General features: G+C 44.0%; 1 protein-coding gene across 1 annotated transcript in view; it reads right to left on the bottom strand.

The window, feature by feature from the left end:
* GDPD5 (glycerophosphodiester phosphodiesterase domain containing 5) overlaps positions 1–23,377 on the bottom strand; it is an 899,605-nt gene that overhangs the window by 171,357 nt on the left and 704,871 nt on the right. The window contains exons 6-7 of the mRNA XM_086933859.1: positions 16,731–16,829; positions 11,614–11,707 (exon numbers count right to left, since the gene is read on the bottom strand). Of these exons, the coding sequence (XP_086789985.1) occupies positions 11,614–11,707; positions 16,731–16,829 (193 nt within the window). The remainder of the gene's footprint in view (positions 1–11,613; positions 11,708–16,730; positions 16,830–23,377) is intronic.

Here is a 23,377-nt window from a genome sequence, read left to right as displayed (position 1 = left end):
TCACTTCAATGTACTTTTAACATGATTGATGTATCTGCGTATACATGCTCCCCTCCTCTGTAAAGCGCTCTGTTATCTGCGTAGATCTTGTTCGCGCTATATAAAACTTTCAAAATAAATAAAATAAATAAATAAGAGAACACTTATCATAAAAGTTTATAAGCCCTTGCTATCAGTTCAGAAAAAAGACATGGTAGACCTCCCTTCTGTACATATTCAAGCAATCATTTATAACTAACTCATTTACTTCCTGGAAGTCAGCAGCTACTAGCAAGTGGGGGGATGGATGACAAAGCCAATATATTTAGTCAAAGGCAAGTCTCTTCTAAGAGTATATTTTCACAGGGTTAGAAGCAGAATCTAAGGTGGATAAATAGTGGAGGAGGAGCAGTAATCAGTTATGTAGTGGATTCAGGAATCCATACAATGTAGACAAAAAAGACCCAGATGGCTTAATCTTACATTCACTCATTAGTGTTAGTATGTATGGCTCATTTGGATGAATGTGGGTTATCCTTCATGCATCTTTTACAGTGCAATGAAGAGATAATGTAGATGAACAACTTTTAGGACCATTCCTATTTTGAAATTTATGTACTGTGAATGGCAGATTTAAGGTTTAGAAAGACCTATGTGGAAAGCAGAAATCAAACTGCATTTCGGGGTCTGAATCTGTGATGATGCAGTGCAACAAATGTTGTTGAGGTATTGACAGCTAATCCACATCCGAATAACAAGTAATGGAGGACCTAATCAATTCGCTTGGCATCTTGAGTTGAGCTCAAAGCACGATTAAAGCTGGTTCACTTCAACTCCTAGGCGTATTAGGAAACCAACCAATAACATTCTTAGATGATCATATAAGCAACTCCAGTCCAAAGAGACCAAACAGTAAAAACAGACTGTGAGAAAAGTGATCTGGCCAGGTTGGTACAGCTGTTCATGAGCTGAAGATGATAGAAATCCATAACATCTGTTTTGTTGCTGATTGAAAATAGTTTTTGCCATTGATCAGCAAATTTGATAAGAAATTTGTTGAACTAAAAGCCAACACTGGGAACCAGGAGAAATTACTCAACCATATTTTCAGAGGTGTATAGATCCATTGCTTATAACATAAGCCCTACCTTTATTGACTAATGAACCTTGAAAAGCTAACAGTTTCATGGATGAAAAACGAATCCTTTGGCACTCATGGCCATCCCGTCAATATTTTTAAATACACATTGGGATATTTAACAGCTTGGTAGACACCATTTTACAATTTATGCTTGCAAACAGCTGAGATGTTGATGCTCCTAGTGTGGTTCTAGGCTGCATGCCATGTTTAAAAAATACATTATGCACAAGACTAGAATTTATAAACTGATTGCTTGGATACAATCGACCAATTTGCTGCCCCTTTTTCAAACGGCCCAATTGTCTAAACCAGAACATATCATGATAAGAAAGCTGTCCACATCTTAAAGGTTCCATTAAATGCATCCTTTACTTATTATAAAGCTGCATTCAATGGTGTGGATCAAAATTTGCTATGGAGCAAACTTACCAAAGGGGACATTCCTGAAGGTTTACTATATCCCAAGAGGCTCGGTATGCTCAAATTAGTTTAACCCCTTTACTGCTAAGGCATTATTCCTGCCCTGATTTAATTTCCATTGAAATCAATGGAAAGTCCATGACGAGTTACCCTTGTCATTAGCGGCGAAGAGGTTAAGATTAAATTTGGTCGAAATTCACACCTATCTAGAAAGATATATACCAAATTAGCCTTAAGAACAAGTGCATTCTTGCACCCATAGGTCATGACCAGTACACATTGGTTAGGGGAAGCTAGCAAGGCCAAGATTTACATCTCAAGTTTGGTGGAACACGAATATTGATTCTACACTAAGCAGACACCAATGTTATCCTGGACCAAACTGAAGCAGGGATGTAAAGAAAGGCTCAGGGCTTAGAGAGGTACAATCTTCATAGAAAGTTAGCTATGATGAAAGTTATGATATTTAGCCACTGATGAAGAAGTTTTGTTCATGGTATATACCACCAATTGGATCAGGCCCTATAATTACACAGGTTTGAGAAAAAAGGGGCCCACAGAACACTACTGGCAGCCCTAAGGAGCATGTCAGTGCCTCTAATTAATAAACAAAGAAACTATGTGAAATCATCCTGCTTAATGATTGAACCCCTTGAGCCACAACAAAGGCTAATTGTTTAGAACCGATTTTGATTGGCCTGTATTGACAGGTGCACTTAAAGATTAACCTCTAGAAGTAATCTTTGTTTGGGACAGCCAAGTTTCTTAAAATATTTTACAAACCCAAAGCTGCACCATCAGATACAATGTAATCTTTGATTTGGAAGGAAATTTCGTACTCTGTGGATTATTCCTGGTATTACAAGTCCCGCTCAGATTTGGAGGTGAGTGCTGTCTGGTATTCTGTAACTAAGTATTGATCTTTCAGAGAAAGCAAAATAATTTGGGATTGATGTCAAATATTTCACTCCTAGGAAATTAAGTGGTTACGCTGTTCCAAATCATTAAAGAATGATGCTTAAACCCTCAGGGCCTTCTTGCGATGGTGGTCGGACGATGTAGACTTACGGAAAGTTGCCCTTTTCTATTGCGGGTTGTGCTGCGGCCTGGAAAAGGGCCGCAGCACAAGGTGCAATATAAAAGGGCATGTTTGCAAACATCCATGCCCCATGTGCCAGGCACTATGTTGTGCTAGGCACAGAGGGCATGGATGATTGGAGGGACACCATATGTGCCCCTCTGGCTCCATGGCGGAGACACATGGAGGATGGGGGACCTGCTAGAGGCCTCCAAAGTCCCTTTCCAGGTGCCTGTTCATGGCGGAGGGATCACCATGAACAGGCAGTCAGGTAGGAATATCCTAATCCCTACAGCGGTGCCTGTGCAGGCACCGCCCATCTCATAGGGATTGGGAATCCTACTGCTGTCCTGATGGGCTCCTTGAGTCTGTCGGAGAAGGCAGTCTTTTCCCCTGCCTAACTCGCTCCAACCACCGGAATCGTAATTCGGCAATCAAACCGATGGCATAGATGTCGGTGGGACCGCCACCGATCGCTTGTCAGTGGCGGTACCAACAACATCGGAATGAGGCCCTCAGTATTTAAGTGAACTCTTTGGTAGGGATACCTGACAAATATATTTAAGATAAGTATTGCTGCCTTTGGCTGATTTCCGTTTTCCCTGTCAGAACAGTGCGCTCTACTGAAGCTTACGTTTGGCTACAAATTACAATCCCTGGATCACATGCTATACATTTGCCTACTAGTAATTGTAGAAATAACACTGGTTGGCTCAGATATTTACAGAATTGTGAATATATACATGTAAAGAAGGTAGGTTATTTGTAGTGAAAGGCTTCTCTTGGTGAATTTAAAGGTTTTTAGAGTTAGCCCTCACCCAGATTGTGCAGGTGACTGATATTTTTGGGACCAGTGATAAAATATTAGGAAAACACAGTCTTTTTAAAATGTATCCTATTCTTTTACGTCTTTACTTTTTTCCTTTCCTTTTACCTGTATTCAAATACTGTAATGGTTTTAATTAACACATAATACATTTGGATTTGTCAGTTGGTCCAAACCTACAAGTGTGATGAAATAACACTGGTTTACTGTACGGCTGGTAGACAGAAAATCAAGCAACTCAGTATAAGACAAGACATTGGCCTGATTTAGATGTTGGCAGATCTGGCCCTGCCGTCGCATTTTCAACAGTCTTCCCGCCCGCCGACTTGGCCGTCCACCCACTGTATTTTGATGTTGGGTGGTCTATGGAGAGAAGAACGTTGGAGTCCCGCCATCTCCGCCAGGATTTTGCTCCCGTGTCAACATCGTCAGAGGCATAAGCGTCTGTTGGAGGGAGCCCTACCAAGATTCCTGACGTCCCGATTACGATGTGCCTTTCCGTCGAGGCAACAGTGGCATGAAAACCTTCAAGCTTGTGTTGGCGGAAACGATGAAAAGGAAGTAAATAATTACCTTTTTTGGGTTCCCACTTCCGTTTCCATCTTAAATCCCTTCATCCAGGTCCTTCCTGTGCTGCTACAACTTAACCACCATGCTCAGCCACCCAGTTGTCGCCGGAATCTAAGGTAGGATTCGGTCATTTGTCTCACTATGAATCGTGTGTTAACATTAGCTTTCGCCTAATGTTTTTTTATGTTGCTCTTACATGCAAGTTTGTTTATGTGTCATGCATGAGTGTACATCTAACCACTTATCGTGGTTTAATGTGCACACTTGTATTGACACATAAAAAAATACATTTTGGGTGCTGGTGGGTGTTGTGCTTATGGTGACTGTGGGTGTACATACAGTAGTGTTTGTACATTGTTTGCATGCTAGGCAATATGTAAGAAACAGGCATGACACATTCATAGCATATATATGTGTAGTGAAATAAGGATAAGTAGTATTTAAATGTCTCCACACCACCATGTGTAAGAACAACAGGAGTAAACCCATAGACCACGTCGGGATGGGCGTGAAGTATGAACAATAACAATTCCCAACATGTTTCAATTTGAGACAGTTAAGTAATGTATGCAGTCTGCATTACATAAACAAGAAACAAGGAGGCTCGTGTGGTTTAAAAGCTTGTTATTCACCAAATTAAAGGAGGGTGTTACACATGGAAATACAGTTAAACAGCACTGTACAGAGAGAATCATGTGACAACCCGAGGGCACTTGGTGAGTGAAGAATATATACAATTAGTGAAAAGTGAAGACGCAAGTGCTGAGAGTGAACAGCGTGAACGGCGCAAGGTGACAAGAAAGTAATACAGTGATGGCTCCGCAGGGTTAAGTTAAATTCACTTAAATCGTTGAACAAACAGTTTTACAGGAGCACAAAACGTAAAGATGCGCTCTAAAATTGAGCTGTGATGTCGACGGCGTTTCGATCCCCGTGAGTCGGGATCGTCATCAGGACAGGGTTGTCGATATCAGGCAGTGTAGATCACGTCGTGTAGATCCCGTGAGTCACTGGACGCCCAGGCAACGTCTGAAATTGCGGCGTCTGGATATGAAGTGTGCAGTCGAGGGCTGGTCCGATTGGGCAGCGCCTGAATAAAGCAAGGCGGCCAAAAGCGTAGAGGGGTCTTGATGTCTGGGCGGCTCACGATTAGTGCGAGGCTCCGTGGCTCACTCCATTAGGAATCCGTAACAGGACATTGTCAGTACAATGGGAACAACTAAATCTGCTCGGCACAAGCACGCCGGCCTGGCGGAGATGAAGTACTGTTAGCCAGCATAGAAGACCACCGCTGAGGTGGAGGTTTGTCTATTGCTGCAGCATCTAAATACGGCTGGCGGACCACAGTCAGCTCAAAGGAGTACTTGGAACTGCCGCCGCAGCGGGCTGACGGTACCATCAAGATCCAAATCAGGCCCATTGTGAGGCACTGGGAGCTTCCTCGATGGATCCACTCCTAAATTAGAAATGTAACTTAAGCCCCAGCAACACTATAGGATGAGTAGCATAATAGCAGTGTGGGAAATTCCTAATTTGCGAAATGGACTTCTTTACACAGCACTCCAGTTGGACTACAGTGATAACACTTGAGTTCCTAAGGTAAATATTTAATCAGAAGGCGTATCAAGTTGTTAGCGCGAATGTGATTCCCTGGATGTGAAGTGTGAATGATGAGAAGTACCAGTTTTAAAGTGCACTCTTCTACAGTTGTAAATGAATGGCCATTGCAAGTGTTGCCATAGAAACAAGCTTCTCCCAGCTCACAAGCTGGATCTTGAAGGATACTGCATGGCCTGCAAGTCACAACATGAGAAAACAAAAGTAAAGTTCGAGGAACAGGTATTATAAGTAAACGAGGAAGAAGTGAGGGCATGAGTCTCGTGAACAATTTTAAGCAGAAACAAATATTTATAACTCAACCAAACAGAAACTGGGAAAAAGTGAAGACTGGCAAGTTAAGAGCCACTCTTGACTGGCAGCTGATGTAGAGTGAAAGGCTTGTAATGAAGGCGGAATGGGACACACCGTGGGAAGCAGAGATCACAGACCTCTCTCCTGGTATCAATACCAAAGGGGATGATGGACCGAGCACTTTAGCAAATCAAACACTCACCCCCAGTCAACTGATCTGGGTTTAATCCATCATCATTCTTTAGCTCACTCCATCACCCCAGTTCAGACATGGCCATATGCAAATCAGTCTGACCCTGTGCCTCATGGGAACAGTCCAGCCCGAACTGCCAAGCCATGTCTTCCCTGGACGGGAAACAAGCATCCTGGGACCAGTTTCTGGCTAATCAGCCGTCATCAGCCAGTCTAGCTTTAATCCAGTGGCAAAGTGAGCAAGGGATCCACGTCTGGGCATACCCTGCCAACCTAGGGCGAATGAAGGCGGAATGGGACACACCGTGGGAAGCAAAGATCACAGACCACTCTCCTGGTATCACCATGAAAAAGGGTGTCTCAATGGGTGGTGCATGGGCGTGGAATAACTAGAGGTGTAATAAAATCAGGTCCAATGCGATTCTTTGCTTCCCAAAGCAATCTGAGTTTGCTAAAAAAAAAACACAAGATGCTTGTGGTTTTTATCTTTTTTAGGTTTTAGGGTTCTTACAATAAAAATACAGTTATACGGCACTTTCAAGTGTTTTGAACTGTTAATTACAATATTAATAATGGCAGACATTTGTAGAGGGTACATGTTAAACTTAATTACCTCTATGCCCTGCGATAACTGGATTTTACCCAACTCAATGGACCTCAGAAGTATGAAAGATATATTATGCACTGCTTACATAGGAACATCAGAGTACATGTGTATCACTGCAGCAGGCGCACAACCATCTGTTTTACTGGCCGATGTATACATAACCAAGTGATGAGGATCAGGGCCGGCTTTGGCGCTGGTGGCGCCCGGTGCGACCGTCACATTTGGCACGTCCCCCATGAACTCCTCCTCAGATTCCCCGACTACCACTGGGCAAAAGTGTCTCTCATCTATCCATAGACCCTCTCTCACGTGCATTTCATTTGTTTTAAAGCACTGGTAAAGGCTGGGTTTACTAATAAGAATGTATATCTACCCAAACTAACCCTTTTTAGCAACATTGGGACTAGCGCCGGGAAACCTCAGGGTAGCTGTGCGCTCGATAAATTTAAATATAATAATAATAATAGATAATGATAGACTGGGGAAATACCATAACGTCCTAACTAGTTTATGCAGTTAGCATGCAGCTCTTTGATGACAGTTCATAACACTCACTGTTCTACATTAAGGGTGTATCTTATGTACTGTGTAACACAAGGACATCTGTGACAAAAGCAGTAATCCACCCAACTATCCATACAAAATACAGATTTGTGATCTGCACAGTACGAGTTCTTTGCAGCAGGCATATTAACACTTATTGCTACTTTATGCCACTAGACAAACTCACCTCTCTCTCTAACAGGAACATTAATCACAAGAGTTATCTTGAAATTTTTAGTGCTGCCTGAAAGCTGGATGCACAAGGAACTCTGCAGAAGGTGTTTGGAAATCATAAGTTATTGCTAAGGTCAGCGTCCCCTCCCCAGGTCAGCGCCCAGTGCGGTTGCACTGCCCTAAAGTCGGCCCTGATGGGAATACCTGCCTCTAGACCTACTACTAACATAATAACGACAGAAAAGAAGACATTGCCATGCTCCGAACAAATTGTTATGTTTTCACTACAGTGCTTAAATTGTGTATAAAAAAAAGAAAAGAAAAAGTACCAGGGCCCTAGGTATTGCTTGAGAGGGCACTGCAGCTTGCAACACTCACTGTCCATACCAAATGCCAGCACCACCGCTGCCAACTAACCATCACACTCCTAACAAGCATTTACAATGCAATAGGTCTCGTAGCATTAAAGTTTGAGTTATTGGCATTGTGTATGACAATGCCGTTGCTTAAAATTTTTAGCAAACTTTGAATTGGTGAGCAGTGACAGTGTGTGCAAGAGTATGCTGTTCTTGAAAGCAGTGTGGTAGAGTGCAGAAATTTGGGTGACGTGAGCAGTGTGGATGAGGTGAGATTACAGGAGTGAGTGTAACTCGACAAAATGTGTTTAATTGCATACCAGTGACACCTCACACACGGGCTCACAGCAGTTATTATTCACACAGCTTTGATGATGCACCTCACGTACGGGGCTGACGCAGTTATTATTCACACAGCTCTGATTATGCACCTCACGCACGGGGCTCACAGCTGTTATTATTCACACAGCTTTGATGATGCACCTCCTACACGGGCTCACATTTGTTATTAACACAGCTCTGATGATGCACCTTACGCACGGGGCTGACACAGTTATTATTCACACAGCTCTGATGATGCACCTTACGCACGGGGCTGACACAGTTATTATTCACACAGCTCTGATTATGCACCTCGCGCACGGGGCTGACAGTTATTATTCACACAGCTCTGATGATGCACCTTACGCACGGGGCTCACAGCTGTTATTATTTACACAGCTTTGATGATGCACCTCCTGCACGGGCTCAAAGTTGTTATTCACACAGCTCTGATGATGCACCTTACGCACGGGGCTGACACAGTTATTATTCACACAGCTCTGATGATGCACCTTACGCACAGGGCTGACACAGTTATTATTCACACAGCTCTGATTATGCACCTCACGCACGGGGCTGACAGTTCTTATTCACACAGCTCTGATGATGCACCGTACGCACGGGGCTCACAGTTGTTATTATTCACACCGCTTTTATGATGCAACTCACGCACGGGGCTGACGCAGTTATTATTCACCTCAGGCACGGGGCTGGCACAGTTATTATTCACACAGCTCTGATGATGCACCTTACGCACGGGGCTGACACAGTTATTATTCACACAGCTCTGATGATGCACCTTACGCACGGGGCTCACAGCTGTTATTATTCACACAGCTTTAATGATGCAACTCACGCACGGGGCTGACTACAAAGGCAATAGTTTTTGAAAACCCTGGTTTCCTCTTTATCATCAATTCGCCCTGTAAAACGTGGGCACCCAGCATAATATCGACGGACCTATTTGTAATGATGCATTATTTATTTGTGTAACCTCAATCACGCCACCTTTCTTAATCTGTAAACTTGAGTGAATGCCTAACTTGTTAATCTGTAACTCAGACCGCGAGTAACTGTTGTACAGAGAAGTACTGACACCTACTTCCGAGTTACTATTTGTCCCTATGTAATTTACTTCAATCTATTTTAAAGCGCCCTGACACCTCTCGGTAAAGTACGCGCTATATAAACATGCATAAATAGCTAAATAAATAAATAAATTCATCCTGTATAATTCGGTCATCCTGTGTGACGCGCGCGCCCTGTGTGGGTTGGGAGGGGGGGGCACTCTCCCCTTCCATGAGCCTGGCGGGGGAGGGATGCTCTCGAACATTCACCCTATGGGACAGCCTATGCCCTACCTCAGACTGACACCCCCGCCCCCCCTCACCAGCCTGACAGGCTGACCCTCCCCTCCAGCCGCAGCATTCCTTAGTCCAACTTGTGCATCTCTGCAAAGTACACTGCGTTCAGGGCAGGCACCGCCCCAAACAGGCAGGCAAATGAAGGGGTCCTAGAACATGCTCAGGGGCATCAAAAATGACAGGGCACCCCAAAACACCAGAGTGAAGGAAGGGGGGGAGGGGCGAGGGGCGCTTCTGTCTGAAACACCCCTTTCCCAGAAGAACCAGCCTCGCTGCTGCTTAAACCCCTCTTTATGTATTCTTTTGTGCTATATAGCGCTCACTAGACACAAGGCATCACAGCGCTATACCACATTACACTTGAAAATCTAATAAACAGTTTATTGGGAGACATCGATGATGAGAAAACACAGGCGCTCACTTCACACAGCTCACATTTATCCAGAAAGCATCCTTATCACCCCCCCCCCCCCCTCCTCAAGAAGTGCACAGAAGAGGCGGTTCAGACAGAAAGCGCTTTGAGGCTGTCTAGGCAGGTTGGCAAATTGGTTCATTAGCCCGTATATGATGTTGCTAATTGGCCAAGATAAAGGACTTGTGTGGGGGGCGCCGGGACTTGTGACCCAGCATTCCACGGCCCTGCTGCATGCAGTCACTGTCTGCCACACATGTTACCGGCACCAGAAACCCTGCACGGAATCTCTTCAGCCCAAGATGACACGGGGTGTGGACTTTTCAGAACAGTTTTCCGTGAGCCTTTGTATAGCGCCCTGATTACAAAAAGAGCACACTCAAGGATAGCGCGCAGTTTCCCCATTTAAAGTTTCCCGCCTGCTGGAAAAAAGCCTCACGTCTTGTTAAATTATGAGTGGTTGTAAAATGTTAATTTTGGCGCTTTTTTACTATGTTAAATCGCCTTTTATTTTGTTGCTTTGTGTTGGAGGTTTCATGTGCTATGTTATCAGTTGAAGTTTTTGTTTATCTAACATTGTGTGACATTTTGTTACGTTACACACGTGACATTACGTTTACTATTGCGTTATATTTTATGATCAGATCTCTCTACATTGTGTAATGTACGTTATGACTTTGCTTTCTGATGGTTTGTTAAGTATTTTAGGAGATACATATCCAAGTCACCTCTGGGCGCTATCCCGCTGCCGCGGTTTCCCCCATACATACCGACCCTCTTGCACCCCTCGCAGCTGTGCCATGCATTATTACCATCAAAAACGCCTCCTTCAGATCTGCGATACCACCATCCTGATGTTTCATGCACGGAGTTTTGTGTTCCAATTCAAAATGAAGGCGTGAGCGAAACCGAAACTTTCCGTGGGGCGGGACTTCCGTCTTCGGAAGCCCGCGCATGCGCCCACGGAGTGCCACCGAGAGAAGCAGTGCTGAAGACGCGGGGCTCCCATGCCCGAGGGAGAGCCCCGCGGTGGTGGCTGAAGTCTGGAGTGTCGGTAAGTGGGGGAGGGGGCGCTCAGTGCACTTGTGTGTGTGCGCGCGGGTGTGTGTATGCGACGGCGGGGGGGTTCTTTGTATGTGTGGGTGCGTGCATGTGCGCTCGTGTGTGTGTGTGTGTGTCTCTGGGTATGCGCATGCATGAGTGGTGTTGGCGGGCGCTTCCCAGGAGACAGCAGCTGGCCACAGCGAGCGCGTTCGAGGGCGCGTGGCCAGCTCAAATTGCCTCCTCGGAGTGAAAATGCACGCGGCCAGATGCTGTCTCCTGGGAAGCAGACCCAGCAACAATAGATCTCTGGCGAGACAGCGCTTACGCGCTGTGCAACGCCACAAGACCTAAAAATGTGACACTTTGGACGATTCAGGACTACCAACATCTGCAAGAATGATCTTGACATGCTGGCATTTTTATTTTTTTATTGTTTATTGAAACCTTAAACTAGATTGTGGTGCTTAATAGTATGCATTGCCATCACGAGGCAGACTTCCATGAATAAGTGACCGTGTTAAGAATGTAAGTGCTGGTGCAAAGCATCAGCAAAGACTGGCACAAATTATGCACTGCTCTAAAATCTGAAAATAAGACATTTGCGTTAGCAAGAAACAGGTAATGGACATCTTGACTCATAATGTGCACGTTCAGAGTACTCAAGCTTATACTTACGTGCTTTTTCTGATCTTGCAAACTGGCCTGCAATCAGCCAAGCCAGAATACTGACTATAACTATCGCTCCTATGTGCAGGAAGGGAGCGGTGGCCTGAAAAAAAGCAAACAACACTTTTATTTCCTATACACTTTTGTATTTCATTCTTTGGGTATTTTTTCAATACCTCATATCAACAAGGCAACTGCAGTGGACAAATGTGAAAGCACAGCTTGTGTCACAAAATTAGATTAGGTTTAATATCAATAGGAAAACCATGAATGCAATGTATTTATCACAAATAACGTCTACGTAATCAAGATAATATTTTAGAAATTGAAACGCAAGTTAAGAAGCAACGTTAAAGGGCACCCGGGCCTAGAGTAATACATTCAACCACAGGAGAAGAAACTGCTTTTTATTCATCCTGAATATTTTCCCTATCTCCAATTTAAGGCTCTTATCAATTACTGCTAATGTAATAGGATGGGTACCGGGGTGGGATGCTCTCTGCTGTTTTAAAGCACACACTTGGAAATCACTTAGGGCCAGATGTAGGTAATTCATATTTACCGACTCTTAAATACCGAATTTTACCGATTCGGTATTTAAGAATCGGTAAATAGGAAGGGGGGAGATGTAGGTAATTCGAATTTAAGAATTACCGAATCGGTAGGATTCGGTATTTACCGATTCAGTAAATACTGAATCGGTATTGCCCATTGATTCCTATGGGCCATGAAGCCCATAGGAATCAATGGGCAATACCGATTCGGTATTTACCGAATCGGTAAATACCGAATCCTGCAAGGGTGCAGGGGGTGTCACTTTGACACCCTCTAGCACCCCAATTCCGGACTTGTGTGCCATGAGGCACACAGACATGCCCTAAGGGCATGTCTGTGTGTCACATTGCACAGGTGTGCATGCACAGATGTGCATGCACACCTGAATTCGGTATTTTACCACCCAATAGGATTGGGTGGTAAAATACCGATTCTTAAGGGCCTGTGGCACTCTTAGGAGTGCCACCTACATGTGGATTTACCGAATCGGTAAATATACCGATTCGGTATTTTACCGATTCTGTAAATTTACAGATTCGGTAACTTTACAGAATCTGTAAAATATTGGCCCCCTACATCTGAAAACCCTAATGTTACCGACCGGTATTAGGGCTCCTACATCTGGCTCCTAGTTTCCAAATAAATGTCTGTGCACTATAAAGAGAATTGCAGCCTCATCCTCTATCAATCATTAACTAAACACATTTTTAGGGTTTGCTGATGAACATGTAAATGCTTCACACATGACTGGGTGACAACAGCCAGCCTTAAGTAAAGTAAAAATGTTTTTAAAAATTTGGCAAAGCGTAAGAAATCCAAGACTCAGCAATATTTTAGACTCATCAAACGAGTAGGATTGGGCGCATTGGACTATCCTGCAATGACATCACATGGCCGTTGCCCATGATTACAGCAGAGGAAGTGACATCATAGAAGTGAATAACTAATTTCTACAAATATAAAGATGGTAGTTGAACTTGAGATAGAGCCTTCTTAGAAGTGAACTGTAGTGAGCGTAGGATTGTTGCTCTGACTGTATATATTGATCTTGCATGGTTAACATTGCGATGGGGTGGGGGGTGTTGTATGTTCTTTGTTTTCTTCTGTTTTGATTTAATTGCAAGTCCTTTCAATATTCTCTTATATATACGAGAAAATTGTCAAGTCATGATAATGTACATTGATGCTACAGAAGTCTTTGGGTTACAGAGCTCCGCTCCATGTGCTTTCGACAAATAAAATATGTTAAAAAAAAAATAAAGATGGTAAAAAAACAAACTGAATTTCATTGAATACTTTAATCCCCGATCCCATTTAGAGGTTTCCCACATTAGCTGTGGGGGTCAGTCTCCCCAAATACTGTGCACACATAAATAGACATTCCAGCTCCAATACAGTTAAAGAGATGGGGAATAATTCTCAGAAAAACATAAAGGCATTGGGGAAGTTGGAAAAGCCATGTAAGGACAAATGTGTAGTTCATTGTCACAGGAAGTTCAAACAATCGAACTTTGCGACAGTTCTGCATCACTTACAGACCCAGAAACCAAATAATGCAAGCGCGTCCTGCCCTGTAGCGTTGGTACTATGAATGCGGATCACTCCTCACCATTGCCCTTCAGCGACCTTCAACTCTATATCCTGGTCTGTTCGACTGACATCAAACCTAGGCCCTGAATCTGTGTGAAGATACAGGCTTCCTTTACTTCCAGAAGCTTATTATCAAGAGTAGTAACATTACAAGGGCTGTAGAGCAACCCTAAGCCACTCCAAGCAGCGACCGAGGGGTAGCATTTCAACCCCTAGATACCCATTGCCATGTCAGCCTTCGATATTGAAGACTATGCCACTCACTAGTTATCATAATTGACCTTCAATTGGTATTTACTCTTTCCAAGTATGTTATTGTCACTTTTTGTAACTAGGGTTCTGGCTGCTATTGTGTTTACTATTCCCATTGTATACCGTTTTCTTTTTTTTTTTTTTACACCATTTCTATATATCTCTATGCATTGCATGTTATTGTTGTGCGTACTCTGCAAAGCCCTCTCATACCTTCGGGTCAAGTTCCCGCTATATAAAACTCAAAAAATAAATTGTATGCGGGTGATCTCCTCCTGAAAGTCCTCCGAGACACGGGAGAGGATTTGAGAGGAGCGAGGAGTATGCTGGAATGCTTACGTTTACTCTCAGGCCTGAGAGTGAATTAACAGAAATCCTGACTCTTCCCCGCGATGCCTAATTCGCCTCTCCCAGACGAGCTACACTTCAAATGGAATCCAGATGCCTGGTGTACCTAGGGGCAAAAATATATCATGAAACTTCCAAACTCTTGGAGGGATATGTGGGTAGAGCGGTCTGCTCCCTTGGCTCCTCCATGGAGTTTTGGAAACCGTTGCTGTAATCAGTGGTGGGCGGGGTGACACAGGGTCAAGACTGATTTGCATATGGATGGGTTCAAACTGGAACGGCATGGTGAGCAAAAAAACGATGGACCTAGGCCCAGATCTCTGTACTGGGGCGAACGTAAGACATTGTTCTGCATTCTGTCCATCAACTGTTGTTTTTGCTCCTGAAAATGGTGGCGCTGCTGCTACATTACTTTGGTACACTTTCAGTGTGGATCCTCCAAATGCTGTTACGAGATCTAGACTCCAAGATCTATTGTTTATCTGTGTACCAGGCCACAGACGAGTGGCACTGGCCATGGTGCAGCGCTCCACGGTGACTGGAGGGCTGGCGGTTACGTACTTTGAAGCGTACTATATCGCTCCGCAGCTAAACTGGTTAATCCAGAGGCTGGCATCCAGAAGGAATCCAGACAGGGCCCTCAATCCATTCACATCAACGTCCTCTGACCATGCAAAAGTATTATTACGCATAAGAAGGCGACCTGCTTGGGACACCGGAGAGACCACAGTCATCACCCAGTGCTGGACTAGATTTTTGCAAAAGACTTGCAGTAGAATAATGTACTCTCCTGATCTACCCATCATCCTGCCCCGACACTTGCCACATAGCCAAAGCTGGGTGGTCCTGGATGCCTGGGTGGCACGGGGGCGACTACAATGGGAGATTTCTTTTGATACTCTGAGCTACACCCATTTGACGAATTTCGTGCAGAATTTGATCTGCCCGAAGGTCACTTTCTCCTACAGAGGGCACTCACCTCGGCGTTCAGGAAGCACTGGGGCACCGGGCGAACAGGACCACGGGCGCTGAGCGGCTGTCAATATGTGGCTTTGTCTGCAGACACAACCAAAACAGTTTCATGTCTTTAATAAGCGATACGTTATGTTCGCCAACAACCACTGGAGCGAATGCGACTACAATGGGAAGAGGACCTGGGGATCCCGATTCCTGAAGCGGACTGGGACACCATAGTGGAGAAGACACCAACTGTTTCGCGAAATGCACGTTTTAAGTTAATTAACGACTATATCCTGAACAAGGCTTACCTTACCCTGGTGAGAATTAGAAGATATTTCCAGTCGGAGGAAACAGCTTGCCCCCAATGTGGGGAACGGGAAGCACATATCCTACGTATGTTCCGGACGTACCCCACTCTGAAGGTCATAAATATAGTCGAAACTGTTACAGACAGAGAGATTCCTCACACTCTGAGTCACCGCCTACTGGGATGGCCCCGCACACAGCTAAAACCAAAGGGACAGGGAAATGCCAATATCTTGCTTATGTCCTGGCCAAACAATTTGCCAGGAACTTGAAGTTGATGGGAGGGCTGAGGGTAGTGACATGGAAGAGAGAACTGGAAAAATGCTTGAATTGTGAAGGGAGAATACTCCTGAAGGAAACCCGGCTTGGCATGGGCACACTAGACACAGCCAGGGCCTGGGGAGGGCTAGTCGCTGAATTATTAACAATGGATTCAGCACGCTACAATGGCATTGCCCTCAAGACCTTCATCGGTAGAGCAGAGAGAAGACAAAATGGACCAGGCCTCACATCTAGTGCCCCCTCTTTGATCACATGACCCCTCTGCTCATATGCATACCCGACACACACCACTGCGCAGCGACCTCTAAGGTGAACACGTATACCACACAAGCGTGACAAGCAGAAGCCGAGAATCAACTCAAAGGGGGAGGGGGCCTTTGGGAATGTTAACTATGTTTTAAAGAAATGGGGACGACAATGAAATTAAAATGCTTTTCTTTGATGATATGCAGTAAATCTCTCATGATCATGAAGTATATATGTAAACCCCCAATAAAATCTGATTAAAAAAATATAAAACTCACAAAATAAATAAATAAATATGTGCACAGTGGTTTACTACTCTAATCAAACTTGTAGTCAAAAGACAGCTAAAATCATGATCCTCCATGGATTAATATACAAAAACCATGGGTTATCCATGAACTTCAAAACAGGAAACTGTTCTGAGTGCTTAAGTCGAAGTCTAGCTGATGTAGAGGGCATAAATCATTTACTTCATACACTTTAAGCACATATATATTTAAAGTTAGAGACTGCTTACTGGGAGTTTTTCGTTATCACGCCGGCAACAACTCACTTTTAAAGATTCCCATTTACACACAGATACTCACCTGGAACGACAGGAAAAAGATATCCCATTCTTCTCCCCAGACTTGTTCTATGGAGGCCATGGCTACAATGGTAGCGATGAAGATAACGACCACTCCAATCTATGGGCAGAAAGACGGAAGGGGTTAGCAGAAGCAATCCAGCCTTGCTGATAAAAGCAGTTTAGCCTTTCCAGATTTGGTTTTGCTCCAAAAACAAATTAAACAAAAACAAACATTATTTGTGGCAAGAGACAAAGGAAAGTTTTTCACCCATTTCTAGAAAGGTAAGAGCTTTTCCTCCCAAGATGATTTTGTACAAGATACCATGCACAGTAACTGGACCTAAGTTAAGCTAGGAAGCTGAGAGGTGCCCACTCCAACGATACTTGGGTAATCTGATCAATCTAAATCTATATCCGCCTACAAGGGACAGTAGAGGACTATTTCCAATCACAGACTTTGTCTGAATCCTGGACGAATGGGTTTAATGCTAAAGAGAATCATACCTTGGTCAAGTGGCACAAGTTACTGTTCTATGCATGCCTACCCGTCCATCAGATTACACCCTAGCAAAGGGTGCAGAAGTTTGCAAGACATCTGATTTGTGGCATCTGAAAACCCGAGTCCGTTGACTGTACTTGAGTCACCTCACTTGGCCTCTTGTCTACTCAAGAGTCACCATTATTGAACTTGACTTGAGTGGCTCTATGACTGATGTCTAAGAGGCATCTGTCCCTAGAAGCCCAACCTGTTCTTTCCGTACACCTGTGATGAATTTCTGGACCGACACCGCTATTGTCCAGAGGCCAATTACTACATTAACACATGCACGACTCAATGATGGCCGCACTTTGATTTCTGTATGACCTGAAGTTGTGCATCTTCGGTGCTCTTGAGAACTGAGATACAGTTCAGTTTCCTGGGTGTGCTACATGAAGAAAAATCCACAGACTTAAAACCCAGCAAGTAGGTTCATCCTTTCCTTCTTTGAGGGTCAATGAGCAAGTAGCACTCAGTTGGGTAGTAATACCCCTATTATATAAGTTCTAAAGGTAATTCAGTTTGCTATGCAGTTGTAAATTTCTTGCACTGCCATATAAGAAACTAACTGCATGTAAGGCCGTAACTTATATCTAGCATATACATGGAGGGGCCCGACAGAATTGTCCAACATACATCCTATAAGAATGCAAACATTTTACAGGCCTGTAAGATATTTTGTTTTCCAATAGGTCATTAGTCTATGTAGGCTTCACAGTAGTTGCTGTTAAGTCCTACTCTCTCATCAGTGTCATCCTTCCCAACATAACCTCTTTCCATGAGGCCAAGGGGGTTGTCCTATAGACTTTTAATGCTGGTCATCAGGGGAATTTTTTCTCTTTGAGTAGTCCATATGAATCAACGAAGAATCATGTAAAATACCTAAGAAAGAAGTAAGAGGCTGTGGAAAGACTTTGTTAAAATATTTTTACAGTCTATAAATCCTACGAACTCTTCAACATAGTTATTCCAGTATTCTGATCTGGCACCCATCAGTCTGCACAGGTTCTCGTGCAGGCAGTCAAATGCGCTGTACAAAGTCCATTCCCGCATGTCTAGATCTTCCGGAGGGGGATGCGTGGGAAAAAAATCAATAACTTCAAAATGGTGCTGCCCTCCCGCTGTGTGCTCGCCCCCTGAGCCTGGCAGGATTCAAAATAAAATACAGCTCTTTGATATCTCAGCTCTAACCTACTCCTGTCAAACCTCTAAAGGAAACGCAATCAGTTGCTGTGAAGAAGCATTGACGGCAATGGTAACACATATATATATATATATAGTGCACTACGAGAAGAGGTCCATACATATTTGATACACATTTAAGAAATATTTAGTATTGAAAAAAATCCATGCTCTGTGCTTAATTAGATACAATTGCATCCTATACTTTCTAATTGTATGTAAATTCTAGGTTTCCTATTCCCAAATTGACACGCACAACACTGACAACAATTGCTACAGCACAAACTAAAGATGGAGTGAAAGCAGGTGAACTGTGAAATGAAATAGGCCTCAGTATCAAATAATTTCTTCCCCCATTATGTGCCTATGGCAAAAAGCTTTAGTACATGGAATAAATGAAATACCAGCATTTGTAACACGCACAGCTACCTCCGGAGAGGTGTCCCGGAACTGGGGGCCGTCAGGAAGATTAAGTGAGCTATTGCCCAGAGTCACATGGTGCTGGGCTAACCTGCCGCCGGCGATCGAACCTTGAACCCGGTGGTCCGGAGTCAGACACCCTTGACTGCTGAGCCACTCCTCTTCCACATCTACATATGGGCCCAAGGCAGCTAGATGGCTCCAGTCTATGAAAGGGACTCTCTACAGAGAGGTTGTGGTCCAGTTCAGCCTTATAGCCTTATTTTTAATGTTTTTTTGCTATGACCTTTTTCGCTTGTTTTTGAATTATTCTTGAGTTCCCAGTAGGTTCGGCTTCTAAAAGCGCTTAGAAGCCCACCATGAGTAAATGGACTCCAATTGTGATTCTACTTTTCCCAGCTCTTTTTTCGCACTCCAGTGCGATACAGGCCACACCCCCTCCTCTGAATGGGGGAGGAGTGTATTTAGCTGATTAGCCCTCACTAGCGCTAGCGATACTGCCCAACCTTCCTTGTAAGATACTGCCCACCAAATTTAGCTACAGTTCTGCTGAACGGCGCACGCTCAGTACCAGGGAGATATACACAGTCTTGTCTCCTTGGGTTCCATTTTGGGATATGTTTCTTGAAATTTTTCCCAGATATTTTATACACTATGTATTTCCAGCGTGACCCAGGTGACCTCTACACTGGCATGCAGATTTATAAATATGATTATTTATATAGTGCAAACTTAGTTAAAGTCAGCGGAGCGCTGTAGTTGGTCCAAGGCAAGCACAAAGTCAATGAATCATAGGAGAGCACACTGGGTTGTGGACGGTTAATGCCTTGTGATGTAGTATTCTTTGAAGAGGCGAGTCTTCAACTCTTCTCTAATATAAAGCACCAGTTGGGTCGGTCCTGGTGGATATGGGGATGTTGGTCCAAATGCTGGCTGCAAAGATGGAAAAGGCCGGCTGTCTTGTGTGTTTTCTTTTATACAGCTGAACTCCTGGTTGCGGGTATCAGGAACCACCAGAGATGTTGTGCTTGTCAGCAAGATAAGCAGGGCTGCTGGTCGTGATGGCTTTGTAAATTATCTTCGGGTTAGACGATGGGACGGCATTCCCTTATTCTAATGTCCACCTTTTCAGTGTAGCAAACTGCTTCCTTATGCATTTTTGATCTTTGCATAAACACCAACTTACTTCTTATCAACCAGAAACCTTGTTCTTCACAGAGGCATGGCTTCAAGGCACATCTAGTCTGGGTAATATTTCTGCAACCCCACCTAGTTACTCCAGGTTATGACAAGATGGCCTGGAGAAACTGGCAAGGGGTCTGCAATCTATTTGTCGACCCCTGTCCCAGAACTGCCATCATCACCTCCAAGTGAGACTATGATACTTACATTAACATTTAGTCTCATCTGCTCGTCTTTTGGAACCTTGCTTTATCATCCTCCATGTCCTAGGCCTCACTTTATTGCAGCACTAACTACCCTGCACCTTACATTTGCTAATTTTACCACCCTCTGGGACCTCAACTTACACCTTGAGGATCTTTCTAAAGCAGTCCCATCATTCTTAACAGATCCTACAAACACTTTAGAGCTAGCAAAAACACCCCCAGCTTCCTTGCATCAAGCTGACCATTTACTTCATCCCATCTTTTCGAACTTCACCCCTTTCCACCCGAGAGGACGTACTATTTTCAGTATCTGTTATGCTTTCTCCTCAAACTACTCAAAATAAAGCTAATCCTCATAGGAAGCATCCTCCATCAGAGTCTAGGCCAAAACAACTGGCCTTGAATTGACCAACATTCTGGCCACTGTGCCCATTAAAAAAACAATGATCTTTAATACATTGTAGAACACTTTAACAGATGGTTATCTGAGGCTTTAGATAGCTTAGTTCTTCCCCAAACTTGTTGTTCTCACTTCAAAAACCCAGACGGCGCCAGAGTACTCAGATGTAGTGCATGATGCTGTCACTGCAGATGTCTGGAACATTTTTGGCATATATGTCGCGATTCCAAGTCCAAAGAAGCCTACAAAGCAGCTCTAAAAATGTTTCGCAACTCTATTCAAGTTTGTTCGACCTATTTTTTGCTCACAAAATTGAAACCTCCTCAAGTTCTCGATGGACCGTACTTTCCATTATTAAAAGTTTTCAACAACCAAAGCATGTACAGTCCCGATTCCACATACGTTGGAACTCTATTCCAATTTTTTTTTTTTTTAAACTTCTTTATTCGGCTTTTTTTTAGAAAGAAAAACCATAAAAGAAACAATAAAAAAGTAGAAGTTACAATACAAATTACAATGTTACACAAGTAAAAAGGTTCGTAAAAATTCATACATAAACAGAATAACAGGCGAAAATCATATTTTTGAGTCATGACATTAGATCGGAAGTAGTATTACAAAAATACTTATTATAGATTTTGCCTATGCTTCGTAGTACATTTTAGAAAGTTAAGAACGAAGTAACAAACTGTTTCAGATTCAAGCATTTGCAGTCTAAGCATTGCTGGCCTACATTGTCTAAGGCCCCAGCTCCTCAGTATGGGAAGTAGCCAGATTTTCCTGTGTGAGCTGTGGAATTTACAAAACAGGGTCACATGTAAATTAGACTGAGTTGATTTCTTATCGCAGGGGCATAAGGGGAGACTAGAATCCCATCCATTTTTCAAAGGAAACGCAACTAATCTGAAAAATGTGTCTAGCCTGAATCTTGTCATCAGCATTCTCTCGTAAGTTGTTACCTGTAGTGTCAAATAGGGATGAATGCCATACGTGGTTTGTACCATATTTGCATGGATGACCGAGGTTTTTGACACTTCAGATGCCAATCTCAGGGTCTCTAGATGACAGAGGGCTTGTTGTTTTAATGCCTTTTTTGGAAGGTCAATTATGGACTCTGGCTGAAAGTAATATTTCTCAAGTCCAAGATCTTTAAAGAAATTTCTAATATAGGAGAGCCATCTAACTCTAGAAGACTTGTCAAGAGCCATTGTGTCCACTACGATGGACTGGGTCAACGCGTTTTTAACAGACGTCCAGATGCGCCGCCACAGCATCAAAGGTTGAATCTTGATCAAGTCCTCCAGGTAAGGGATTCCCAATTCTAAATGAGAGGCATAGATTGAAGTGCCTTTTGGAGTGGCCAATAGGAATCTTAAGAAAGCATTTTCTGCTATCTGAATGGAACTGGGGTCAGTGTGTCCCCAGACTCCAGCCCCGTACAGCGCAATGGCCTGACATTTGGCACTGTAGATTTTCAGTAACTCCGCTGGGGCCCTTCTCCCCAGTCTCTGAGAGAAACTCATTAAGGCCGCAATTGATCTTTTGAATAGGTGGCATCTTGTCTCTACGGCTGGCTTCCATGTCAATCGTCCGTCTATCATGATACCAAGGTAGGGATACTTGGTGGTAACCTCGAGTTTGTGATTATCGAGGTAGATTTCCTTTACTCCTTTTTTCTTCGTACCAGATATCATGACAAACGTTTTCTTGACGTTTACCTGTAGATCCAGACCCCCCATAAAAGTTGTATATCTATTCAGGGAGTTCTGAAGCTCACGCGGGGTGCGCGCAAGGATGACGGCGTCATCCGCGTAAAGCAGAGCGGGAATCAGGTGCTGTTTTATGCGTGGGAGGTCCTGGGCCCCCCTCAACATCTCCCGCTCCAAACCGTTGGTGTAAAGTGAGAAAAGGAGGGGGGCCAGGACACATCCTTGCCTGACTCCACGCTCTACTCCAAACGGCGTTGTCAGCTCGCCGTTCAGTCCAAAGCGCACTCTGGCCGAGGCTCCTGAATAGAGCTCCCTCAGGAAATCTAAAAGAGGGGATTCCACTCCCATCTGACGTAGGACCGACCACAGCTTCGAGTGCGAAACGCAGTCAAAAGCTGCGGACAGGTCCACGTAGACCATGTATATCGTGTTCTCCTTAGCCTGCGTGTATTTACCCATTATCAGACTGAGATTGAGGGGCTGTTCTACCGTTCCGAAACCCTCTCGGAATCCAAACTGGAGATCGGAAATAATGCCTCGATCCTCACCCCATTGCTGGAGTCGCTCCAAAATTACTCTCCCCACAACTTTTCCGAGCAAGTCCAGCAATGAGATAGGACGATAGCATTTCACATCTTGGCAGTCCCCCTTTTTGAATATGGGGACCATTATAGATTTGGTCCAAGAATTCAAAACTCCCTCGTTAGCAGCAGCAGTGCATACTCTTGTAATAATGGGTGCCCAAAGTTCCAAATTGTGCTTGAAAAAGTCCACTGGGACCCCATCGGGCCCTGGGGCTTTCCCCCCTTTGCTTGATTCCAGAGCCTGTAGTAGGTCGGGTATATCAAAGAGAAGGGGAATGGGGTATTGTACTTTAGGGAGCCAATTATCGAGGCCATCTGGGATTGAGTTATTTTTGAAGATCTTGGAGAAATGAGCCACCCATGTGTCTTCATCGATAGCTACTTCAATCTTGGGGGTATTTGTGACGGTAAGATATGGAGCTCTGACAGTTCGCCAGAAGGCCTC

This window comes from Lissotriton vulgaris, chromosome 8 (genome assembly GCF_964263255.1).
Source record: "Lissotriton vulgaris chromosome 8, aLisVul1.2, whole genome shotgun sequence".
Lineage (NCBI taxonomy): Eukaryota > Metazoa > Chordata > Amphibia > Caudata > Salamandridae > Lissotriton > Lissotriton vulgaris.
This window is presented reverse-complemented; position numbering and strand designations above follow the sequence as displayed.